At 42.5% G+C, this 23881-nt stretch overlaps 1 protein-coding gene across 3 annotated transcripts in view; it reads left to right on the forward strand.

Moving 5' to 3' along the window:
* Nucleotides 1-236: 236 nt before the first annotated feature.
* The window catches only part of SMYD2 (SET and MYND domain containing 2), a 30374-nt gene continuing 6729 nt past the window's right edge, over nt 237-23881 (forward strand). The window contains exons 1-8 of one of the 3 annotated variants that reach the window (XM_074863707.1): nt 237-729; nt 3848-3911; nt 11384-11494; nt 13135-13195; nt 15737-15861; nt 19412-19479; nt 21234-21336; nt 23670-23780. In XM_074863707.1, coding sequence (XP_074719808.1) covers nt 548-729; nt 3848-3911; nt 11384-11494; nt 13135-13195; nt 15737-15861; nt 19412-19479; nt 21234-21336; nt 23670-23780 — 825 coding nt within the window. In that variant the 5' untranslated portion in view covers nt 237-547. Of the gene's footprint in view, nt 730-3847; nt 3912-11367; nt 11495-13134; nt 13196-15736; nt 15862-19411; nt 19480-21233; nt 21337-23669; nt 23781-23881 lie in introns of all 3 variants that reach the window. The other 2 variants (XM_074863708.1, XM_074863709.1) reach the window with 2 other exon arrangements.

Below are 23881 nucleotides of genomic sequence, written 5' to 3' on the forward strand. Positions count from 1 at the left end.
GCTCTGCTGCTGCTCGCGGCAGGCTCTGTGCGGCTGGCGGGGCGAGCCCCAGCCCTGGGGCACTCAGTGCTCGACGTCTGGGGGGAGGCCGGCTCCCGCCACCGCGCCCGGGAGGGGAGGATGTGTGCGCAGCCCCCTCCCTGGTGCCAGCCCGCGGCGGGTGGGCTGAGGGGCCGTGGGCCGGGCGGCTCTCCCGGCACGCCTCCCGGGCAGGGGCTCGGGGCCTAGCGGGCCGAGGCTGCCCCAGGCCCCGCGGGGCCGCGCCCGCAGCGGGACGCCGACTGCCCGGGTGCGCAGCCGCCGCCGGCCGCCCTCCCCGGTCACCGCCGGCTAATCCCCCGCCGCCCGGAGGAGGCGCTCCCCGCGCCGCACGGCGGGCAGGGGCAGGCAGCAGCGGCCCTCCGGCGCCCCGCAGCGCGCTAGGACCCGGCGGGCCCCGGCCGCGGCCTCCCCGGGCGCCCGTTGCCGGCGGACGCGGGCCGGGAGGGGAGCAGGGCGGAGGCCTGCCCCGGCGTCCCGTCCCGTCCCTTCCCTTCCCCGCCGCGGGATGCGCTCGGAGGCGCCGCCGCCGCCGGGCGGCCTGGAGAGGTTTGTCAGCGCCGGCAAGGGCCGGGGGCTGCGGGCGCGGCGGCGCTACGCCGTGGGGGAGCTGCTCTTCAGCTGCCCGGCCTACACCGCCGTGCTGACCGTCAGCGAGCGCGGCAGCCACTGCGACGGCTGCTTCGCAAGGTAGGGCCGGGGGAGGCCTGGGGCGGGCCCGGGGGGCGGTGGCGGCTCGGCGGGCGGCGGCGGGGCCGGCCCCGGGGCGGCTGCTCGCGGTGCGGCCGGCGGCGGCCCGCCCCAAGCCAGCGGCGGGTCGGCCCACCCGCGTCCCCCGGCCGCCTCAGCCGGCGGCGTGCAGGCCGCTGCTGCGCGAGTGGGCCCGCTCCTCGGCCCCGCCAGGGCCGCGGGCGGCAGCAGAGCCCGCCCCCCGCAGAGGGCTCCCGGGCAGCTCCGCGGCCTTTCCCGCAAAACTTCCCTCCGCCGCGCCTCGCAGTTCTCTGGCGACAGCGCCGTGACGAAACTTTTACCTCCAGAGTGGTTTTCCTTGCTAAACAGTTCAGGGGAGAGGGAAAAAAAAAAAGTTTTGCTCTTCACGTGCTCTGGTAGTTACGTAGACACGTGTGTAACTTTGCTCTCACGCCAAGTTTCATCGATCCACCTAGTTGTGTAGTAATGTTGTAATATTCACAGATTTTAATGAAGTTTTGACAAGGGAGAAAGGCTCTGCAATTGCCCAATTCACGCTTTGCATTTCCATGGTGTGGATGGAATATATCTATATCCATAATGAAATATACAGAAATATCTGTGTATTTCTGCTTCTCTGTCGGAAACCTTAGTCTGGCAATTTACTGTTACTAGAGCAAAGCACAGACGGCGTGAGAGGTTCGTTACCGCGTGGCCGGGAGCGTTCGGACTTGAGGGCCTCCTGCTGCCGCGTGTTCCGTGGCTCCTGGCTCTGGCCAGCTGCAGGGTGCTCGTGTTTTCTGGGGGCTCAGCAGCTGCCCTCCTCGCCTGTGTGGAGGGGCAGTTTTCAGCCTCCTGCGGGTATTCTAGTGGCTGCCGTAAACCTTTCAATGTCAGCTGCTGCAGCAGAAAAAAACAAACAAAAAAAATGCAGCTTAAGGTTATCGTTAGAAAATCAGGCATGGATGTGACACTGTGGCATGTCACATCACACCACATTTTTAAAAGGTATAGTACTTTCCAGACTTCTGGCAGCTTACCAGAGAATTGCAGTGTTTACCTGGTTATAACTTGGAGCAAATTTTAGTGTTTGCCTTGGTAAGGGAAAACAACTGTTTTGCTATTTTTATCAATACGTAAGTATTGCTTGCATATGTAGACTGAGAGGTAAACTGAAGAATATAATTATTGCACTCTAGTAGGTCTTTTCATCTCTTGTTATTTTAACTCAACACTTTTCATTTTCTTCTCTTTTCTCTTGACCTTGTCCTTTTTCTTTTCTCATTACATTATCTACTTATATGATTTATTCACTTTATTCACCCCTTTCTTTTGCATATGAGCACATAATATAGTTCCTAGAGAAGTCAGTGAAGTGAGTCCCATTAATTTGAAGAACTGTTGAGCTGAGGTGATTTTCCTCACCTTCTTCACACTGGTAGCTTTTCCTAGCCCTGAAGTTTTTTGTTTTGTTTTTATCTTGTGCCTAACTACAAATTCCCTTGTGCCAAGGAAACTGGCTGGTTTTGTTTATCACATCCAGAAGATTTCTCACTGTAAAAGGACCAAGGGATACTTTCCATGTTCCATTGATATGAAGTAATATTGTAGAGAGAATAGTTGTCTCATGGAATAGCTTTTAAAGATCGTCTCCAGGAGCAGCCTGTATAAATGCTGCTTGTTCTCTGTGCTTGCTTCTCCCATGGAACTCTGGAGGAGCACAGTGATCAAGGAGTGCACTGAAGGTAGTATCATAGCAGATACAGTGAGGTAGCCTGAAACCTGTGTCACACCAGGGTGATGAGGTTCCACTAAGAGGAAAGACATCTCAGTGATGTAACTTGATCTGCCAGCGCTCAGAAATGTGTTTTGTGTGTGTGCCCCGTTCCATTAGCGCTGAGTTAGCACATACTAGATTCTGAACCTGCTTGTTGAACTTGCAAAGAGTGTTAGGAGGGATGTTGTGGGCTCAGCACTAGTCTTGGGAAGAGAAGCTGCTAAGTGGTCATAAAAACTGTTGTGGTAAAATGGGCAAAATGAGACTAGAACATTGTATTTGCATCTGATAGTATTTTTTACTTTAAATATGCAGATGTGCTTGAGATACATACCATCAGCAAGCAGAGTCATGATGTTAGCCTGACTCATGTTGCACCTTCTACTTTACAAGAATGATCAGAGGATGTCAAGGCTTGCTACGCTTTATGGACTCTGAATGCCAGTGACCTCTGAAGTGTTGCACGCTATCAGATTGTACAAGGACACTCACCCTTGTTTTACTCCAATGAACTTACCTCAGTTTAATACAGGTTTTTTGCCGCTTATACTGGGGAGGGTGTGTAGACATTTTAAAGTATTCAATACTGCTGAGAGATCCCTACTGCTGTCACACCAAAATGTCATGTGTTGGGTGCACTATTTTTGATGGGATCTGCTACAACACATGCACCTTGAAGCAGAAAAGGACCTTCCTTTTGGCACTTGCCTGTGTTGGGATATATACAAATATAAAAAAAGGAGAGTGTGAGCCTTAGGTCACCTTAGAATATGCAGATGTGGAATAGATGTTAGTGGGACAGTAAGAGGCTATATGGTGACAGAAGATCAAACGGTGTATTTATTAATGCAATGTGTTTTCTTGGTGTTGGGAGGCAGTTACTCATGAAACAACGGTCATGCTTTCTGTAGCCAGACAGAGAAGCAATGGAATTGGCAGAGCAGAAGCAAAGGGTTAATGTTGGTGAGCAAGCATACAGAGCAACTGAGAAGTTTGGAAAAACAAAGAAAAGTTAGTTATCAGTATACATCATATAGTGGCAAAAAATGATGCTGTGTGTCAAACAGCACAGAATAACATGTTTCCAAACCCAGCAATTTATCGGGACAGCGGAGTGCTTTTGCATAATAACAGTTCTTAAGAAAAACTTGCTTTTGAATCTCTAAACAAGTAAAAATAGTGTGTGCTATCAGAAGATGGTGTTCAAGCTGTAGTTGTAGTGTTCTGAAGAAAATACAGTTTTCATTGTGAAATGCAAAACATTGTGCAAAAAGTGATACAGGATACACTTGTATTTCATTCAGATTTATAGAATAGAATAACTTCTGTTTTCTTTTTAAGGAAAGAAGGATTGTCGAAGTGTGGAAGATGTAAACAGGCCTTTTACTGCAATGTGGAATGTCAGGTATGGTAATGCAATTTGTGAAGATACGAAGGGAAGGAGGGTGGGTGGTACTGAACTCCATTTTTTTGTTTGTGTGGCATTGATAGTCTCTAATTGTAGCTATGGTTAATAGTAGTCCAGTCGGTTTCAGCATCCCACAGATGCTGACCATGTAGTTGTGCATTGGACAGTTACAGGATTTGGACGTGGTCTGCATGAGTCTTTCAAGATCAGTAGCTGTAGGGCTTGGTACCACTGAGACTTTGATTAGAGCTGCCTGTCAGCCCACTAATTATGTCTATATTACTTCTTTCTTTAAGCAAAAACCAGATAATTTTAACATTAGCTCGCTAAGCTGGTAAGAGTCTGTGTCTAATGGAAAAATCAAATCACTAAATAGCTATCTTAAGGGGGTTTTGTTGGTTTTTTTTTTTAGAATCTTTGCAAGTATTTTGGGTGGCCACAGCTAACAGTAGTCATAACCGTTTGAAACCTACCATGCTTTCTCCCTGACTCACTCCTTCTGTCAACTTTTATTCTTTTAGTATACTTTGTTTTTTAAAAGCCCACGAAAATAGGATATAAGCGTACACTAAAGCAGAGCAATATGAAAACATCCAAAACATTTGCATGCAGTTTTAATTTCATTTTTACTTCAAACTAGAATAAGCACCTTTTAAAAAAAAAAAAATAAAATTGCCAGAACTTCTATCTAGCCTTTGTGGGCTGTCAGCTTGGTATGGAAGAATTACCCAGTTTACGTGTGAAAAACTCAACTGGATTGCTAGCTAAATAATGTAAGCTATGTAAGGTCTGTGGTGCTGGGCACAGAGTATGGAACAGTGCTCGTGAAGGATTTGAGTCACCAAAGGTCTGGCATGCAACTACGTGTTAGCTATAAATAATCCAAACCTTCTCCTACATGGTAGCATGCTGTTGAGTGCGTGGGTTGCATGCAAAGTATTCTCCATTGTGATTATCTGGACAGAGATGTTGCAGTTTGTGCTGTTCAGTTCCCAAGCGCTTTGGAGATGGCTACTGCTTTTATTGCAAGGATGTATCTTATTCTCCCATTGTGCAATTTGCAAAGCGAGCCTGGCCTCCCCTTAGTTTTCCTTCTGTTGCCTCCCCAGATTCTTGCGTTCCCACAGTGTCTTAGTGAATTGTGGGTGAATCAAATGGCCTTTGGCTTTGAAGCACCAGGAGGACTCAAAATGCTTAAAAGAAACAAGTTTTTTGCAAAATTTGCAATAGTTCACAGAATATTGAAAGACTGACAGCCAGCAGTTGTTGGGAAGAAAGAGAACACTTACTGTATGAGCATCCTTAAGGCTGCTGAGAGAAATCTGGATGAGTTTTAAAGGCAGTGTAGAGAAAACCCATGATTCATTCATGAGAAATGCTTATTTGTAAGAAATGTTTCCATCTGACGTTATTTCTTAGGAAGCTTTTAATTAGATGAGGGAAGGAAATACTTGAACAAAGTAATTTATTGGCTGTTTATCACTTTTTATCCGAGATTGTGAGTTTCTTCTCTTACCATATAAAATTCACAATGGCTTATGAAGCAGGTAAGCAAGATTTACTGAAGTAGGAAAGCTCAGTGATTTGTGCCAGGAAAAATAGCAAGTAGATATCATGGTGGAAGTAGTAGAACTTATTTCTGTTGATCCACTGTCATTTGCTTGTACCTCCAAGTCCCTTCTCCAGTTCCTTCCTCAGTGTCCTGGCTTCTAGCCTTTACAAAGTTTATACTTTCATATTTAAGAACAAGGAGGTTTTCCCCTCTCTATTCCCTGGGTAAAGTTTTGTATATGTGTTACTTTCTTAATTTGATTTTTTTTTTTTTTTTTTTTTTTTTTGGTGCTCGGAATACTCTTTCTCTAGTAAGGCGTATTCCAAGAATGAAAAACTGAACTGCTCAAACTGAGTGTCCTTAAGACTGCAGGAGATGATGCTCAGCAAAAACCTGCTTGTCTGTCTGATAAGTTAATGAATTAAAATCTTTCTTACCTGTTGGTATGTAGTATGATGCTTTAGATATAAAGACGTTTTTTAGATGTTGTGATGTCTAGACAATAGTATGACAAGCCCAGGTACTAGCACTACACTCGTACTGGTGATTATGCATATGGCTTTTGACTCCCTAGTTAATATAACATTATCTTCCATGTTTTGGGCCTTTCTGAGTCAGTCTGATGAAATTTATGAATGTTGCTGAGATTGAATTCTTTGACATTCTTTCAAAGTTACCTTCAAGCATAATATTCTCTAGTAACTGGTCTCCACTGACTGTACGTGCTGCACAGACAATCTGCACTGCATCTTCATCCCTGTCTTGTTCAAAGGCACTTTTCAGCAGTTCAGCAATTCTTTGTCAAAGCAAAAAAGGACATCTGTGCCTTGATACTGAACTTGTAACACTGGGATGTACAGTAAATGTGTCCCTTTTGCTTCCATGGATGTGAGACTTCATGCAATGCTGATAAAGGGGCAGGGCTGTACTTGAGAATTGCGATGGCATTGTTCATTTGATTTTTATTTTATTAAGTTAATTTTCTCTGTAAATCCATGTTTTCTTTGCTTAGTTCAGCTAAAAATTACATGTACTCAACAAAGACACGGTATGATTTCAGGTGTTGGTTAGTACCTTGTTACTCCATATAATTCAGTTTGACAACTGTTCATCATGTGAAATATACTGTATGGGATAGAAAACCAAATTTTCTGAGCTTACTCTTTTACTTAAAGACCTGCTATACCACAGTTCATAGGAATTCTTTCTAGTGGTAGGGAGAGATGGATCAGGAGGAGACAAGAGAAGGGTGCCAGAGTGTGCAGCAGGAAACATTTTTTTTTGGATGTCCTTTTCAGAATTATGGATTTTGTAACTGCAGACCTCATCCTCTAGTGCGTTTCTGTTAAATGAGATTTTTTTTTTTCTCTTTCAGAATAATGTGGTTATTGAAAGTGAGTTAATGACGCTGCATGTATTTCCCACTCTGTTGAGCCATATAGTATCCTTGTTTTGAGGTTCTTAAAATACTTCCAAGCATTTAATGAATGAAGCCTCACAGCTGCCTTCGTGGCATTTCTGATTTTGCGGATGGGGTATAGGTACAAAAAGATACAGCTGATCCCCCAGGTGGTAAAAAAGTGCATCTCTTGCCGTATGGCCAGGTGTTTGATGCATTGACCAAGTCCTGCTTTGCAGTGTAATTTCTTTGCCCTGGTTGCAGGGAAAGGTGGTGTCACACTGTAGTGTGAGGGACTGAACTCAGGAAGACAAAGTCTTGCAGTGATACAGTGGCTGATTTGTTTAGGGCACTCTCCCTACTCACACATACACTCACACGCTGACCCTGGCACAGTTCCCTTAGTGCTAAGGTGTCTTTTGCCTATTTTGGTCTATTATTTTGCTTTTAAGATAGATAACCTGAAGTTTGACCTGTACTAAGCTGGATGTTTTCATAGGTGTAGGTTCAGTCTCAGATGTGGGGCATGTGAGAGTGGAAGTTGTCTTCGCTGCCTGTCCTTGCTGCCTTGAATGTTTTGTGGGTTGGTAGAATCTAGCCTGGGTTTGCTGTATCTTTCTTTTCCCAGCCTCTAATCCAGTTCTCCTTTTAAAAGAGTTTGCGATTTCCAGCTTATTCATACCGTTCTGCTCTCCACTATTGCCTTCTCGAAGCACAGGGCTGTTATTGTAACAGTGACTTTCAGACCCCATCTGCAGCTGTTCGGGTCTTGACTTCTTAAATTATAATAATTTTAGTCAAACAGCAGGAGACCTGCGCTCATTTTTTCTCCTCCGAAATTAGCTGCTGAAACACTCTGAAGAGAAATGTTTTAAGAGGGTTATGTGGTTGCAATTGTGGAACTGGTGAACTTGAACCAGCTACTGGAGCTCCTCTTTCTGTTATTACACATAGCTATTATTTATCCCAGACAGAGTGGAGATCAACTAGCCAAAGTGCAGAAGGAGATGTTTTTGTCATGACTTTCCATAGCTGAAATATATTTCAAACAAAATATTTACAGGTTTTTCTGAACATGTCACGTTAAAGAGACCTGTAGTTGGTATTTCTGGAGTAAGGAAAACATATTTTTAACCAGCTGATAAGCCTCAAAATGTAGTTGTAGACCTGGAATTAGCATCAAGCAGATGTGTTTTAAACGGGACCTTGTACAAATTGCCCACTCGTTTTTGGTGAGCCTTAGAAAAAATACAAAATTCTTGCTGTAATGATTCTGCCCGGGATGAACCTGATGCTGCAAGACTCTGCTTAAGATTGCCTCAGAAAAGTGTCTGCCCCCCTATCCAAAAACTTTCTCCATGTAACTTTCTTTGATAAATGTCTCCGGTGAACCTTTTGAACATTAACCTGTGGAAGTCAAGTACTCTCTATGATCTGGCATTCAGTAAATGATGGTAGGGAAGGATGGGTGTGAAGATGTGTGAAACTCTTATTTCACTGCTTGGTGAAGGACTGTATCGGAGAATTCTACTGAATAATATCAGACGTCAGAAATTGCCTCACTGAAATTCGGTTAAAGAATTGGATGCCATTTGAGCATAATTGGGCATTAAGCTTTTGAAGAAGTGGGCTTAACCTCTATGCTGGCTTGCTCAGTATTTCTGCCTGGTATTTGTGTGTGTTTCTTTTCAATCAAATGAAATACAACAGAAATTTTACATCCTATTGAAAAAGTTCACGTGAGGAAGGAGGTACGAGGACATTTGTTTGGACTTGTGGCTATGTGTTTGGGGGTATTACATTTTGTTGTTTCTGGGTGGTTTTTTTTATGCTGAGCTATATGACACTGTCCTGGGAATTAATCCAGTAGTCCCGGACAATGGAATCATTTTGAAGAACTTGGTGGAGAAGATTGTTTCCATCCTTTGATGTGAAAAGCATAAGCTTTAAAGAACTTCCCTTCCAAAAATGTTGTCACTCACTCCTAAATGAAGGGAAAAATACTGTGGATGTAATGAAAATAGGAAGAAAATATCATTAATGTAGCATTAGGGATTCAACTAGAACAATGCTACCTGTTATAATTCAAACTACGTAGAGAAAAATGTGGAAAAGAATGCAAAATACAGCCCTGCTGTGATTGCAGGGAAAGCTGCTGTCACAGTGTTTCCATCCCAGGTATTACTCAGTCATCAGTACTCTCTCTTCTTGTGGTGTTTCAGGCTTTTATCTCATTTTGCACAATTCAGCCATATCTTGTCCCTTTAACCTCCCTACTAGTTCATATAACTCCGTATGATTCTGCCTGGGGAAAGATTTTAATTAACAATGTGTAAAGAATAAAGGGAGCAAACGGATTTTTAAAAACGCTGGTTTGAGACAGGCACGTGATTTTGCATTTTGATTTTTTTTTTTTGTTATCGGGTAATCTCTCTTGTTTATTTAACTGGTGTGTATGGGTGTGGGTCCTACAAAACTTCAGGTTCTGTGCCTTCCCTTCTTGCACACCCAGCAATCACGCTGAAGTTGGTGGGTGCTGTGGGTGTTGAGAGGTGAGGTCTCCCTCTGTCTCGCTTCTTAGCCTTTAGCCTGTGGATTCCTAAGCAAAGGCTATTGAGAATTTTCCAGAATAGGTCTTGGGGCATACATAGGAAACGGGCCTCTCCAGAGATGCGTTTTGTAGTGTGACAGCTGTAGGAGAGTTGAGAGTGTAATTTCACGTGACATGGTTACAGTGTAATACACTATTTTGGTTCTCCTGGTCTGTATTGCTGCATCCTCTTAGAACATTTACACTGGAGCTTATTTCAAGCAGCCTGGATGTGGGTTTTTTTGGAAGTACCATACTGAGATATCAAGGACAATGAAGTTGACATTGTGAGGGGCTGAATACCCTTGCAGTGTTGCACTGCTTCAAATCCTATGTGAGGCTGGGGCAGGTGTTCATCTTTCTTTTCCTAATAAAATAAATTCCTAAAGCTGTCCGTGACTAGGGCAATTAAAATGGCCATTTTCAATGGAAGAATTTTTGGTGTGCTAACTCTGAAATTAGTGATCTCAGCTTTTGCTTTGATCTGCAAAACCTGTAAATTGGTGGACCAGCCAAGGCAGGAGATGCTGGGGGTCCTGATTTGGCTGGCTGTTTGAGGTGCCTTGCGTTGTCCGATGTGACCTCCAGCTGTAGGTCCCACAAGGAATGCATCTCCCAGTAGACCTGTATCATATCTACTGGTCCTACGTAGGTGTTTTAGATAGCCTGTGGTGTCTCAAATGGCTTTTGCCATCAGTGGTTAGGCAGCCAAGGGAAACTCTGTGTTTCTTTTGTTCCTGCCACTCAGTCACTATCATGGGCTATATTTAAAAAAACAAAACAAAACAATTATTTTTAATTTTTTTTTGGAGTGGGCTAATACAGGGTCTGTGATAGTGGGTGAATCACAGCAAGGGGAATTAAGAACTTTCTGGAGGCTACAAAAAGTTTTTCAAATTTTCACTTTCAATCAATTATAAATTTGTGGGATTTGTTGTGATTTCTTTCCTCTGCTACTGTTTTCTACCGGTTTAAATCTGGTCTAAAAACAAAACTTCATGCTCCCTATACAGGCAGAACACTTTAAGTCTGTTCTAACACAGTGCTATAAATGTGTGTCTGGGATAAGATAAAGAAATAAATAATAGTGCATTGCTTGAATACAGAAATAAGAATATTTCCATGTTTGAATAAATAAATAAAACTAAATTTGATGTAGTCTGAGGACAGCCCATGCCAGGCTGTGTGCCAGTGCAGAGTGTTAATCAGTGATTCTGTGCTCATCTTTGAAAGATTCTGTTGCTGTGGAGGAAATTGGTAGAGTGCCAAAAGCCAGTGGCTTATGCCATCACTCCAAGTGTTATTGTATGTTGAGCTAGGAATATGCTATATTTTTAACTAAAATGTGTTTGTCTTTATTAGTGTGTTTTCATTGCCTAGCTGTACTCTTATTCTACAACATTTAAGTAAAAAAATCTCATAATTCTATTCAGTAGGTCTGGTTTTGACCTTACATATACCGATTCTTACAGCGATTGTGAATCCATTGACTTCAGACACATTACTCCTGATTACACCGGGGTTGTCTCATAATGAGGGACCAAGGTATTAAATGGAAATGCACCCAATAAAGCCATCAATCTCAGAGCTACTCTGTCCGCACGTGCTTGATCTGAACAACAAGAACTGGTGATTTATAAATCATGTTGTCTGTTTGCTTCTTCATCATTTAATTCTTTTTTTCCGTTGAATAAATGAAGATGTTCTGACCTTAACTCATCCCTTGTGAATTTGTTTGAAAAAAGCAGGATAGCTGTACCCCTTAAATGTGACTCAAGCTTTTGTTCAGGTTTAGTGAGCGTCATCTTATTTTTTTAAAGGAAACACATTTCACTTGACCTCTAGGATCTGGCAGGACTTACTGCATCCTCTTTTTCATCACTTTATCTTCATGGCTTATTTTTTTTAATAGTTTTCTACGTTTTCAGAAGGAAGACTGGCCAATGCACAAGCTAGAATGTTCTGCCATGTGCGCTTTTGGGCAGAACTGGAATCCCTCGGAGACTGTGAGGCTAACAGCGAGGATCCTTGCCAAACAGGTGAGCAGGAGGCTAGACTTGGGAGGTATCTTCCTATTCTGGGTGCCAGGGAAGGCAGGAAAATAAAAATTGACCGACAGTAACTGTCCCTGCAAAGCACGTACATACTAGCTTCCTGTGTACGGGCGGGTGTAATACAGAGCATGAGCAGCTGAACGAACTGACCATCAGACCACTGCAGCAGTGTGAGGGCCACCGTAGTCCATCTGGAGACGTTTGGGGGAAGATGGCAAAAGGCTAGTGAGGTTTTAAGCTGTGTAGCTATAACTTACAGCCAAGAGTACTGTTGAACAGGGTCTGGAAAAGTTTATTGATAGTTTTGCAATGTGAATGGTGTTTCAGCCTCCGTTCTAGTAGATTAGTCCAGCTCTTGGTTACATATGTGGGCTAGCACCAAGGCCACGTTGGTGAAGAAGAAAGAAGAATTGAGACTTGGTGTATGTGGTTAGATTCTGATGAATGTTCCTAGTGTTACCTGTCTGCAGGCGCTGACATCTCTATGAAGCAGTTGCCTGTTGTACTATTTTTCAGCTGTATCTGCATAGCATTATGTAGTATATAACTCCCAGTACATTTGTGAGTCCAGAACACCTCTGAGATACTCAGATATAAATGTTTACGATTACTGGAGTTAACTGGTGAAAAACAGAGAATGAGAGAGAAATCTCTGGATCTTGTTCTTTGGAGGAAAAGGATGTTATTAGTAAGGAAATAAGATTGCAATGTCAACCTCCATTTCAGTGTTCCCTAACTAAATGGATACTGAGGATAACACAAGTGCTTAAGGGAGGGGACGGGATTCATGAGTTTCAAGGTTATTATGCTGTGTATCTTTGTAGCGCTCTAAACTCTTTCCACAAAAACAAATCCTCTTTGAAGCATATTTGTGTGATTGAGGTCTGCTTATGTGACAAGGGCAACCTGGATACTGTATGTAGTGAGGATTTTGGTGGCCTGCTGGGAAGGTAGCTGCATACTTGCTGTGTGTGTAGATGTGTGTGTGAATGTATGTGTGTGTGACTTAATTAAAGCGTGGTTTAGTGGTGATCCACAAACAAAATCGAATGTTTAATGACAAAAAGTCATTGGAATAAATTTGTGCTTTTATCGCTTACAGGGAGGGGGGAGAACCCTACATGTCATATAAAAGCTAAATATGCAAACCATAGTCCCTGAACCTCAGCTGCTGGGCCACCTGCAAAGCCATATTTAATGGCCAAGATTACAAAGAAGTGGCCTTAGGCCAACAATGGAGCATTGCTTTTGAACTCTGTCAACAGTCAGTTTATTCACTTTCCTCAAAGCGAAGCCTGTCTCCTGCCTGCTTGCTATTGTTAGCAGCTTTCTGGGTGTCTAGAACAAAGCAAATGACATATTTAAAATACTGTTCAGTTTATGTATATAAATTTGATAGGAGTTAATCTTCAGCTGCCTAATTTGGTGTGAAGAGAATATTTCTATGGCTTTACTAAGGGCAGTCAGTTTAACTCATTGCTGTTCATCATCTTCTATAAATTCCATACAGTGTGGATTTGGGTTTGTTTTACAGGTAGGAGTTCCCAGCTTATGAATGAGTAGGCAAAACCGCCAACTTAAAACATTAAAATATTTTCTTCGTTTTTTTTCCCCCTTATTGCTAGAAAACTCACCCTGAAAGAACACAGTCGGAGAAGCTGCTTGCTGTAAAAGAGTTTGAATCGCGTAAGTAAAAAAGGCTTGCAGGTAAACAGAGGCAGTTATTTATATTAATGATTTGCTTCCCCCTGGCCCCCTCCATCAAAACCTTTCAGAGCATCCCACTCCTGTTGGAGGAAGGGATTAAACAAAGAGAATTGTGGTTCCTCATTTTTTGAAAGTGCAGTGCTCTTCTTTCTTTCTTTCTTTTTTTTTTTTTTTTTCCTTGGTCGCTTGTCGGGGATGTGAAACAGGGGTGAGAATCTAGACAGAATTAATTATGTAGCATACATCTATCTCATGGCTTTTCTGGTACTCTAGTGTCTTTTGAGAATCGTAATGTTGTAAAATTAAAATAGCTGGTATTTGTTACCAGGAGGCATAAAATCAGAGACAGCACAGTTGCTTGATGGTGACAGTGACTAAGGGGCTAATTGCAGAACCCTCTGGACTGTGCTTCAGTATCTGTCACTGCCAGTCAAATCTGACATGTTATATATGATTGTGTTGAAATTCCATGTCCTAAATGCTCCAAAATAATCCAAGGAAGGAGATGAGGCAATAGCTTGCTTTTAACTGGAAGGCTACTGTTTATGTTCGATGAGACAGAGTTAGAAAGTGAGGAACTAGGGGACTAGTAACCATCCTGGCAGTATTCACTGGTCTCTCGTTTCTCTTTCTTGGTGCTGGGGGTAATATACAAGGAGACAATAGGTTTGTATATTCTCATTTCTCACTCTGATGGCTTCCAAAACCCTTTATAAAATGCTTGAATAAATGCAGTCATTGCTAGGACTTGAGGTAGCGGAGTAACAAGCACAGCAAGATCACAGTCTTACTTGCTTCCTGAACAAAAGCTTCTGTCACAGCTGTTGGGACAACTGGGGAAATAAGGGGGAAAAATGCCAATACTTGACTTTGCCTAAGGCAAGGATAATTTTTACAGGTAGGTTAGTAGGATTGAGCTTGAGGAGGATGGGTAGGTGCTGAAGTAATTTCTGTATATTCTGCATTACAGCTTGTCTTCAATAATTTATTAATTTGGGAGCTAAAAGGCTGAATTTTTTTTACTGTTGCAACGTCCCCCTTGTCCTCTAGGAGCCCTTGTTTTGTTAGTAAGAACCCCTGTTCCTTCTGCCTTGTTGACTCTCCTCATCTCTTAGCACAACTTTGCTGTGTTCAGCAGTTGCCTTACGCTTTGCAACACCCTGCACAGGAGTGGCAAAGGCACCTGGTTGTCAGTTGGAAGCTCAAAATTTCTTATTTCTGATTTGTCCTAGTTCTCATCAAATTGTCCCATTTCACTTTCCTCAGTATTTTTTGTGTTTCTCCTGTCATTCACATCTGCTCTTAGAAATCATTTCCCTCTTCTTCCACTGTTGTGCAGCATTTTCTCTTCCTACATGTTTTCCTCTCCACTGTTATTTTGAGTTGGAGAGGGGAAACTGATGAGTTGCTGGCTCTCTTAGAGCAGGAGTGAGCTGGTGACACTGCCACTGTGAGAGAGAGTATTAGGAAGAAAGTTTCCAACACTCTGCTCTTGAGGAGAGAGAAGGGACCAGGAGTATATGGTCAATATCTAGCTTGCTCTGCATGGACCAAGCAGGAAAAGGTTCAGTGGCCACAGGTTTGGCTAGAACCTGTCACGGGCCTGAGGGTAAATCTCTGAACAAACCCATAAGGCAGTGCGCTTGGCAGGTGTGCCAGGACGTTTCTGCTGATGTTCGTGCTGTCTCCTATTGTTCTCAGATATCTGCCAGTTAAAAACACCTCTGTTGATGGTCACCCCCCAGCCCATGGAGACATGGGCATTCTCAAGCACTGTTTGTTACCTCCTGAAGCAGGTGCCTGCAGTAGGTCAGGTGGATTACAGTCCTGGGTACCCTCATGTTATCCTCCTCTTGCTGCAAAGGGAACCCCTGGTGACTAACCCCAGCATTGTTGTCAACCAATATTAGGTCCCCATCACATGTGGCCACGAATAGTTAGGGCCTCTGTGCTGGGAAAGACCACTCTTTTAAAAGCAGAAATAAGCAGCCTTCCTTAGCAGGAGTCTGGGCTGGTTTGTACTGATAAGAATTACAACCAACAATATGAGGAAGTTTCACTATGTAAAGCATGTTTTAAGAAGTGTGATGTTGAGTGTGACTTCATACCACAGTAGATGGGACCAAGTAGCTCGTAGGTCGTGTTACACAGCTGATGATAGCTACCCACAGCTGATAGGCTTCTAGAGGGCCAGGGCTGGCTGGTCTGTTTGCTAGGGTTAACAAATGCACTTTAAATACTGTAACCCTTCTCCCATGAAAGGGAAATTTGTGTCCCATTACCTGCTAATGTAAAGATGTTAGAAAATGCTTTTTAATCCTGCATGTTCTTGGAGCACACATGTGGCTTTGGCAGAGCAGCATTACGTTTATGGAAGAACAGACACTTCTTGCAGTACTTCCAAGCAGCTGTTCCTTGAGGGGTTTCTGTTTAAGTCCAGGCCTGTTCTAACGTAAGTCTAGCTGCAGTTCATGGGGGAGTGTTCCTGTTACTGAAATGGAATGTATTCTTTGTCCACAGACCTTGACAAACTAGACAATGAAAAGAGAGAGCTGATTCAGAACGACATTGCTGCTCTTCATCACTTTTACTCAAAGCACTTGGAGTACCCTGACAATGCTGCCCTTGTAGTTCTCTTTGCACAAGTAAGTTGGCTAGAACACAGCCTGCTTAGGTGGATGGTGCTGTAGGAGTTTAGCCTTTGTGAAAGAGGAAGTTGTTAATGGCAATGGAAGTGGTAAGCTCTTTGCTTATCTTAGGGAGAGCTGGGTGTGCTTGATGGAGAAGATCTACTTCCTTGAGCAGAAGTGGCTGGACATGCCCCATTTCAGTAGTGAGGGAAGAGAGACTTGTCTGCAGACTTTCTATGAGGTGCTTCTCAAACGCTGGAGAAAAGGGGAAACAGCCTGTATTAGACCCTGTCAAAGTTAGGCTTCTTGTGGGCCAAGCATAGTGCAGCTGCTGTTGACTTACATGGAAGGCTGCTGGTCTGAGATCCTGCAGAGGCAAAATCCTTCGTTCCAGCTTCAAACTTGTGGAAATCCTTGCTGGTCAGGTCGTCGTTGTGTTTGACCTTCACAGGGAGTAAACTTCAGAGAAGTAGAAAGAGCAGTCTGAAACTTTTATCTGGTGTGTGGCTTTTAAATGCAGTCAGGTAGTTTGGTCATCTGGAGAGATGAAGGAAAGGCAGGATGTCTTGTTAGATAACTTCTGAAATGTGTCACCTCTTTTTTCTCACCTGCTTTTCATACGCATCTGAATTGAATGTATTATAGTGGATGGAATAACACCAGTGGAATACCGAAAAATCCATTTTCTTCTTTTTCCTCCTGTACTTCAAAATAAGCTAGTTTTAAACGTCTGAGTAAAAAGTTTAATTTTTTTGAGATGGGTGCAAATGTTAACTGCTGTGATGAAAGCTGAGATGGCAACTGGGCCTCTACCAACAAAGAGGCACAGTTACTATTTCCTTAATATAGAGATACTGTTACTCTGTAGGGGAATGATTCTTTAGCATGTTTAGCATCTACTCGTCATCCATTGTGTTGCTTCTAATTATACATTTCCCTTCAGTGAAAAGTTTTTTGTGTTTTGAAGACTTTGCAATTTATATTTGCCAGAGGGATACTTTAAAGACATCAGTACATCCAGTTTCTTGTGGTGTTTCTGAGTGTTTCTGTTAGAAAGTAGCCAGAATCCCCAAAGATTTCATTATTTTGGCTAGAATGACTTTCGCTTCATGTGCTGTCCTGAACCAGCTCACTAGATCATGGTACTTTAACGGACTTCTGTGAACTGCTGACTCCAGATCTGAAGTCTTATCTGGTCTTGTCTGTAAATGTATAATGTTGCACTTAGGTGTCACCTTAAGCTCATCCTGACTGTCAGGCAACTGTCTGCCACTGTCAACGTCGCCATTTTTGGAACTAAAATCTCCAAAGGTCATCTGGATGTTCCTCAGAAGTATTTTACAGGTTACAACCTTTTGAGGTTTTAGCCCCAGCATGAATCTTTCTGGAAAAAGGGAAGACATGTCTGTACTTGATATGTACAAACATGTTTCCTAATAATTAGTTAACTTGACCTAAAACCAGTAGTATGGATATGCTGCTGCTCCTTTGTTTTGCTTCAACACTTTCTCTGGCTTCATGTTGTCTACTTCACTCCTCCATTCAGCATTCTTTCTCCTTGTGGCTCAGGGCAGTTGTTTTGGACTAGGATACTTATTACTCCTTGCTCACTGCTTTTTGTGGGCTTTGTCTGATGTCGTTTCTTACTCAACATGGCTGAGGTGTAAGTGGTCCTTTTGGGTGGAGCAAAGACTTTTGTCCAAACCATCCTTGCCTTTCACTGCTCTCTTCCCCAGCTGTTGGTATCATTCTGCTCTCTTTTGTCCCTGTGGAGCATAGCTCTTGAGACTGGTGCTCTTCCTCCCCAGTATCACCTTGTCATACTCTTCAAACAGTTTCTCCCTTGTCTCAAGTTCCAGCATCTCATCCTTTTCTTGAAGACCTTGCATAATTTTATGCCTCCCTTTGCACGTTCTCTTTTCCACCATTGGGAACAACCTTGATCTGTAGTTTTTTCACTGTTCTCTCTTTACTCCCTCCACATTGCCTTTTTCAGTCATGTATTCATCTGGTGAAACCGGTGGTATCTCATCCCTTCTGATTCTTTCTCTTGTGTCATTTCTGGTATGATGCATTCAAGAAGTGAGTTGTCTCTGGCTTAGTGGAGGGGAGTTGATGATAACTCACTGCATATTTTTAAATATTTCCCTGTGATTCAGAACCATCAAGCTGTTGTTCATGTCAGCCTGTGTAGCCTTATGTTCTTACTTGCTGTGGATATAATCTTTCCCTCCTATTGTTTTTGTATTCAGCAATTACATTTTGGTTTTGGTTCAGGTATGCTCATACATTGGCTAGCGCAGTACCATGCTCATCTTGAGAGACAGGGAGCCTTTGGATGCTACCTTGCTAAAAATAGCAGGATAAAGATCAAGCAAAGATACTGGTGAGTGAATCAGAGAAACAGGACACTTCCCTTAATCATGAACTCATCCTGAACAGTTCATACCTGAGGAGTGGCTTGTGTATTTCTAAAATCCAATCCGAGCTGCATTCTAGCTTGTGGGGCATGTCATTGTTGGTGGTGTTTGTTGTCAACTCTTACCCTTCCAGAACAAATACTTATGCTCTACTCGATTGCCTGTTCCTGTGCCCATTGTAGCTTCAGCTGGCCTTGGTCATGTGACAGCAGTTGTTTTAGTGCTTTACTGGTGCTTCTGTGAACATTTTGATGGTTGTAGGGAGATGTTGGTGAATGTGGAGAGGGTTCTCTTCGCATTGGCATGTATGTGACTTGCAGTGAAAGTGGAATGAAACTCGACTGAGGTGCATTTTGGTCACTTAAAGTAACACAAACCATGTGAAACAAAGCTGAAACTCCTGTAAGATTCCCTTGAGCTTAGTGAGAATAAAAGAGGGAGAATAGTAAGAAGGATTTGTGAACAAGCTTCTTTTGATCTTGTGTCTGTTTAAATTAGGAATGCACAACCTCTCAAACCCTGTCCTTTTTCTGTCCCCTTCTATATCTTTATTAGGTTCAAGTCTTTCTCACTGCCTTTGTTGTTCTTTATATGTGCTTTAGCTGTAGCTGATACATGCAGCCCTTGATGACAGATGTCATTGTGGCAAGTCTCCGTAACATACACTCCATCAAAGCTCTGTACTGCCCCACCCCAGTTGAGTTTGCTGCTGTTCATCCCCATATTGCTCCTTGCATGTGTAGTTCTGCTTTGGCCCTTTACTTGTCATGGCCAACTGAAGTCTCTTTGCCCGGTCAGTGTCAGGCTTTGTTTCGTGTTTGCAATGATCTTGCCTTGACATTTTCTATCGCTCTTTTCAAGCCTCATTTCCCTTCCAAGGAGCAATCCACTAGAGGTTGTGTCCTGAGCAGGTGCAAGTGTAGGACTGTCAGTTCTTTAGTGTCCTGCACATTCCTTTGGTCAGGGCTTTGTCCTCACCTCACGTTTTGAGACGTCATGTAGCTCCCTGTGAGTACTGGTGAGGTGGAAAGAAAATTGTAAGCAAATTACTACAATTGAGTTTCAAGTATGAGAATGTGACATGTGGGTGCGGAGTACTTAGCTGACCAGGAGCTGATCTGACCTCTCTCTCTCTTTTTCCTTAGGTTAACTGTAATGGTTTTACAATTGAAGACGAAGAACTCTCTCATTTGGGATCAGCCATATTTCCTGAGTAGGTTGATTTAGATATTCTAAAAAATAAAATTAACTTATTTAAAAACAAACAAAGGTTCTTACACATGTATGGAATTAGATCTCTAGTGAAAGAAATTCAATTGAACACTTAATTTGTCTTGTTTTAAATATCTTTAGCTAATGTGGCCAATGATTTACAGCAGTTTTACTTAAAAATGTGGTAATTTTGGTAAAATTGCACTTGTAATTTGTTTTGAAGTTTAGATTGTGAATTATATGCACGTTGGTAGGAAACAGTTACTTGGCTAGCAGGTTCTGGACAGGGACATCATGTAATGATCAAAGCGAAATGAAAAGGATTGCAGGTGACTTGCTCTATTCACAACTTTCTGTTTTGGCTGGGTATAATCCTTCACCTGATGTTCTCTGAACAACATCCCTTCTACCTTTGTTCCTTGGCAAACACTAAATCCCTTTCATAATTCCTTTCAGCCTCCTCAGGTATTTTAAAAACTACAATGCTTTATGTTGCTGTGACAGTGGAAAAAATACGTACAAGCTTCTTAGCTTTACAAATCACTGCAGATGTTAAGTGTTAACTGCAGTTTGTGGATGGGGGAGAACAGCTCTCTTTAAGGCTGAGGAACATTTCTTCGTTTTAAGTCTGTCCTTTCCACTTAATGTGGTAGCAAAGGAGGATATTTTCTGCCCCTATTCTTTGCAAGCCCTGTACTGAAAGTATTATCACTGTCCGCTTAGGTTGACTTCCTTGTGAGGCATAGGTTACTAGTATCTTACCTATGTCAAAGTAATCTGAAACTTGCAGGTGCCCAATTCAAGCAGGACCTGATTTTGCTAAGTCTGCATACAGACAGTAGTAGATAGTCCTTGCCTCACAGATTCTGCTTCTTCAGGCAGGTCTGTCTGAAGTCCATATCCCTGATCTAGCCCTGATTAAGGCCTTGAAATGCCCAGGATCAGGGTCATGGTGGGGAGAGGAGAGCATTAAATGTTCTGGAAACATGTCCAGCACCATCCTTTGTAAGTGCTCAGCATGCAAGAGCCAGATCTTTTCTACTTAACAGTTATGCCTGTGAGCTGAAGAGACAATTATTATTTAGCTGTATTGGAAAAGAAAGAATTAACATTTTATAAATTTTGTCTCAAATAAGCAGCAAGTTGCGCTTTCTGCAAGCTTGGTAGTAAGGGGGAGTACTTTTCTCTAGCAGTCCCAAGTTCTTGTGCGAGTCGTGTGCTTGTATAACAGAGATATCTTTCCTCCCACTTCAAATATGGAGGCTGTTTATGTTTGCACAGAAACCAGCTAAAATTTTAACGTGTATCTTAAGTTGTGATGCAGCAAATTACTTTTGTTTTCCTGTATTTGCTTGTGTCCTGTAGGTTAAATGTGTTTGTTTCTTTCTTCTCTGAGGAAAACAGTCTGTCATAGATACCTAAATAGGATGTTGATAGTTAAGCTATGTGAACAACCCTGTCAGCTGTCCCATAGCACTATAAGAATGGAAAATAAGTTGCCTAGTCCTGCAATAATAGGATTTAAAAATTGTAATGATTCATTAGCACAGCCATTCTCCATATCATTAGAATAAATAACAGTACAACAGATTTTCCCAAGGTTACCTTCATGTTAAGCCTCAGAATAAAACAGCTTACAGAGAGAGCCTGACTCTTATCTTTCAGGCTGATGTGTTTTGTGAAGTGGTGCTTAACTTTTTGCCTGTTGCTTTTGGTGGTAGGGGGCAGAAAAGATTTACTTTTCTACTTTTACAGTGTTGCATTGATGAACCACAGCTGCTGTCCAAATGTGATTGTAACTTACAAGGGGACCTTGGCTGAAGTCAGAGCCGTTAAAGAGATTGAGCCTGGAGAAGAGGTAAATGCACTGTGTTTGAATGTACGCTGTACGCATGCATCCTAAAAGTAGGATCCATTCTGCTTTTCAGGATTCATTTCAATTAGGTGACAATTTAATAATAGCGAGGAAGGATCTCTTGTTTCTCAGAGAAGTGTAAGATGTTGCTTTGGAAAAGTTGGGGTGGCTCTGGAGGACTGAAGTGATTCTCGGAGGCAGTATCCTGTTTTGTGCTAAAACAAGGGAAGGGCACCTGCAGCAGTCACTGTGTATCTGCCAGCCTCTGTCTCAGTTTTCCCATCTGTAAAATGAGGCTGAGTTTACTGGTGTTTGGCTGGTGCTTTGAAATTCCAAGATCAAAGCAAATTATTACTGCTATAATAGTTCCCAGTAGAATAGTAATGTATTGAAATTGAAGCCAGAATAAACAAGGTAAATGGGTACAGATAAGTCCTCTGACTTCTGTTTGGACAGAACGTCCACAAAACACGGGACTCGGTCATATCACCTCAGTGGTGTTTGCTGGGATGTCACAGAACAGCAACAGTGTGTTTTTAGGTGGAGTGAAGCTGAATAGTGATGGATAAAATTCTGTGAAATTGAGGAAGGCTCTGGGTTTACCTTGAAACTTTCTCAATCAAATAATGAACTTGGCAGGGAGTATTCAGCAACAGAGCTGCTTTTTGCTTTTAATAAAAAAGGTGTTAAACAGAGTTGACGGGGATGTTCAAATATCTGCAGGGAATGATGATACAGAACATTCTCTCTGGGGATGGAGTTTGCGCAGTTTCAATGGCTCATTTGCTAATGTTAATTTAGTGGGCAAGGTTAATGCTCATAAAAATAATTTCAGATTTTATTTTGATAACTCTTATCGCTTTCTGAAGTACATGATACCAGTTTTGAAGAAGGGGAGAGAGGTTATTTTTGTGGATTATAGCTGTTCACCATTGTGAACAAAGTGAATTTAGTTGCTGGAGCCAAGGGTGAATGACTCAGGTGAGCAACTTATTTTTATGCCATTTACTAGTGATGATTTGTCTGTGATGTTGGCAGTCACTGCAAATGCATTATGGTAACGGACAAGGACTGATCCTGGTTTTGGGATTCTACTGCAGGATCCTGGACATTTTCAGCATTTTTGGGGAGGGCTTACTGTGAAATGTAGAGATGTGGAGTATTTACCTTGCTTGGCATCTTCTTTTGATTGAGTTGTGTCTTAGAAGCTGCATCAGTTCTCCAGGACCTCCTGGCTTTTGCGCGTTTGCTTTTCTGGCACTTAAAAATTTTGTAAATGTGAGCTTTTGATTTCGCTTGTGCTCTCTGTGGTCTTACGGCCTGTGTCTCCATCTTCAGGTTCGATGCAGCCACTGCATTGCAACATTCTTGGAGTTTTTGCTGTAGATGTAGTTCCTGCATTTTGCATGCTTTGAAAACAGGGAAGGGAGGAGAGGAGTGTGAGATCACACAGCCTAAGAAGAACCTGTACTGTATGAAATTACTTGCACATTGTACTTTAAAGAAGAAAGAAACCTTAAGCATAAAGACTGAGCAGAATGTTCCAAATAACTATAAATGATGAAATGGAACTAAAGCTGTTCCTTGGTCTGCAAAATGATAAACTGCGCTGTACATATGACATGTTTCTTGGGGGAGATCTCAAAAACAGAGCGTTAAATCTAATTGCAGGGGTTCTTTTCTGAAGACTGTTCAAGTAGAGGAGAACTTAAGAATAGTGCATGTGAAGGGCCTTTAAAATGTTCAAAAGCAGATTTTCTTTCCTTTAAAATATTATTGCTGAAGTAAATCTGGTATTAACTCTCCTAGAACTGGAGCACTGGGCCTTTCTTCAGAGATCTAAAGGTCTGGTCCTAAGTTTCTAAAGTTACTAGTGACTGCTCTTGCCTCAATTTTTGTAGGTTTTCAGAAAGAAAAATTTGAGATTCCAGCCTCCGAAAAAACAGGCCGCTGTAATTTATGCTAGGCTGGATACCTGAAATCATTATTTTACTTTTGAAAAGTAGGCATCTCTTTGTAGTCTGACAGGAGCCTGAGATTTATGCTGTGATAGTGTCCTTATCCACACCTGAATCTTGCTGTCCTGGGTTTAAGCCAGGGTAATATTTGAGGGAAATTCCATAATGAATAGCAAAGGAAACGCTTCTCTTCAGATTGCATTCACAAATGGCAACTCCTGATGCTGCCGAGAAGCTTGGAATGTGAAGGAACAGGCAGGTGATGTGGCTGCAGGGGTCCACAAGTTGCATGAATGTTACACTATGTGACCAGAACTAGTAGTGATAAATATGTATAGTTATACTGCTTTCACTGACTGCTATGTTTTTACCATGTAGGTTTTTACCAGCTATATTGACCTGTTGTATCCCACAGAAGACAGAAATGACCGGTTAAGAGACTCCTATTTCTTTAATTGTGATTGCAGGGAGTGCATTACAAAAGAAAAGGTAATAAATTCAGTGTGAAATGTGCTTCTGACTGTGAAAGCACCTACCCAGGTCCTTAGATGTAATATTCTATCTGGTTTAATTACATTTTGAGAAGTAGG

Source organism: Strix uralensis, chromosome 3 (assembly GCF_047716275.1).
Source record: "Strix uralensis isolate ZFMK-TIS-50842 chromosome 3, bStrUra1, whole genome shotgun sequence".
NCBI lineage: Eukaryota > Metazoa > Chordata > Aves > Strigiformes > Strigidae > Strix > Strix uralensis.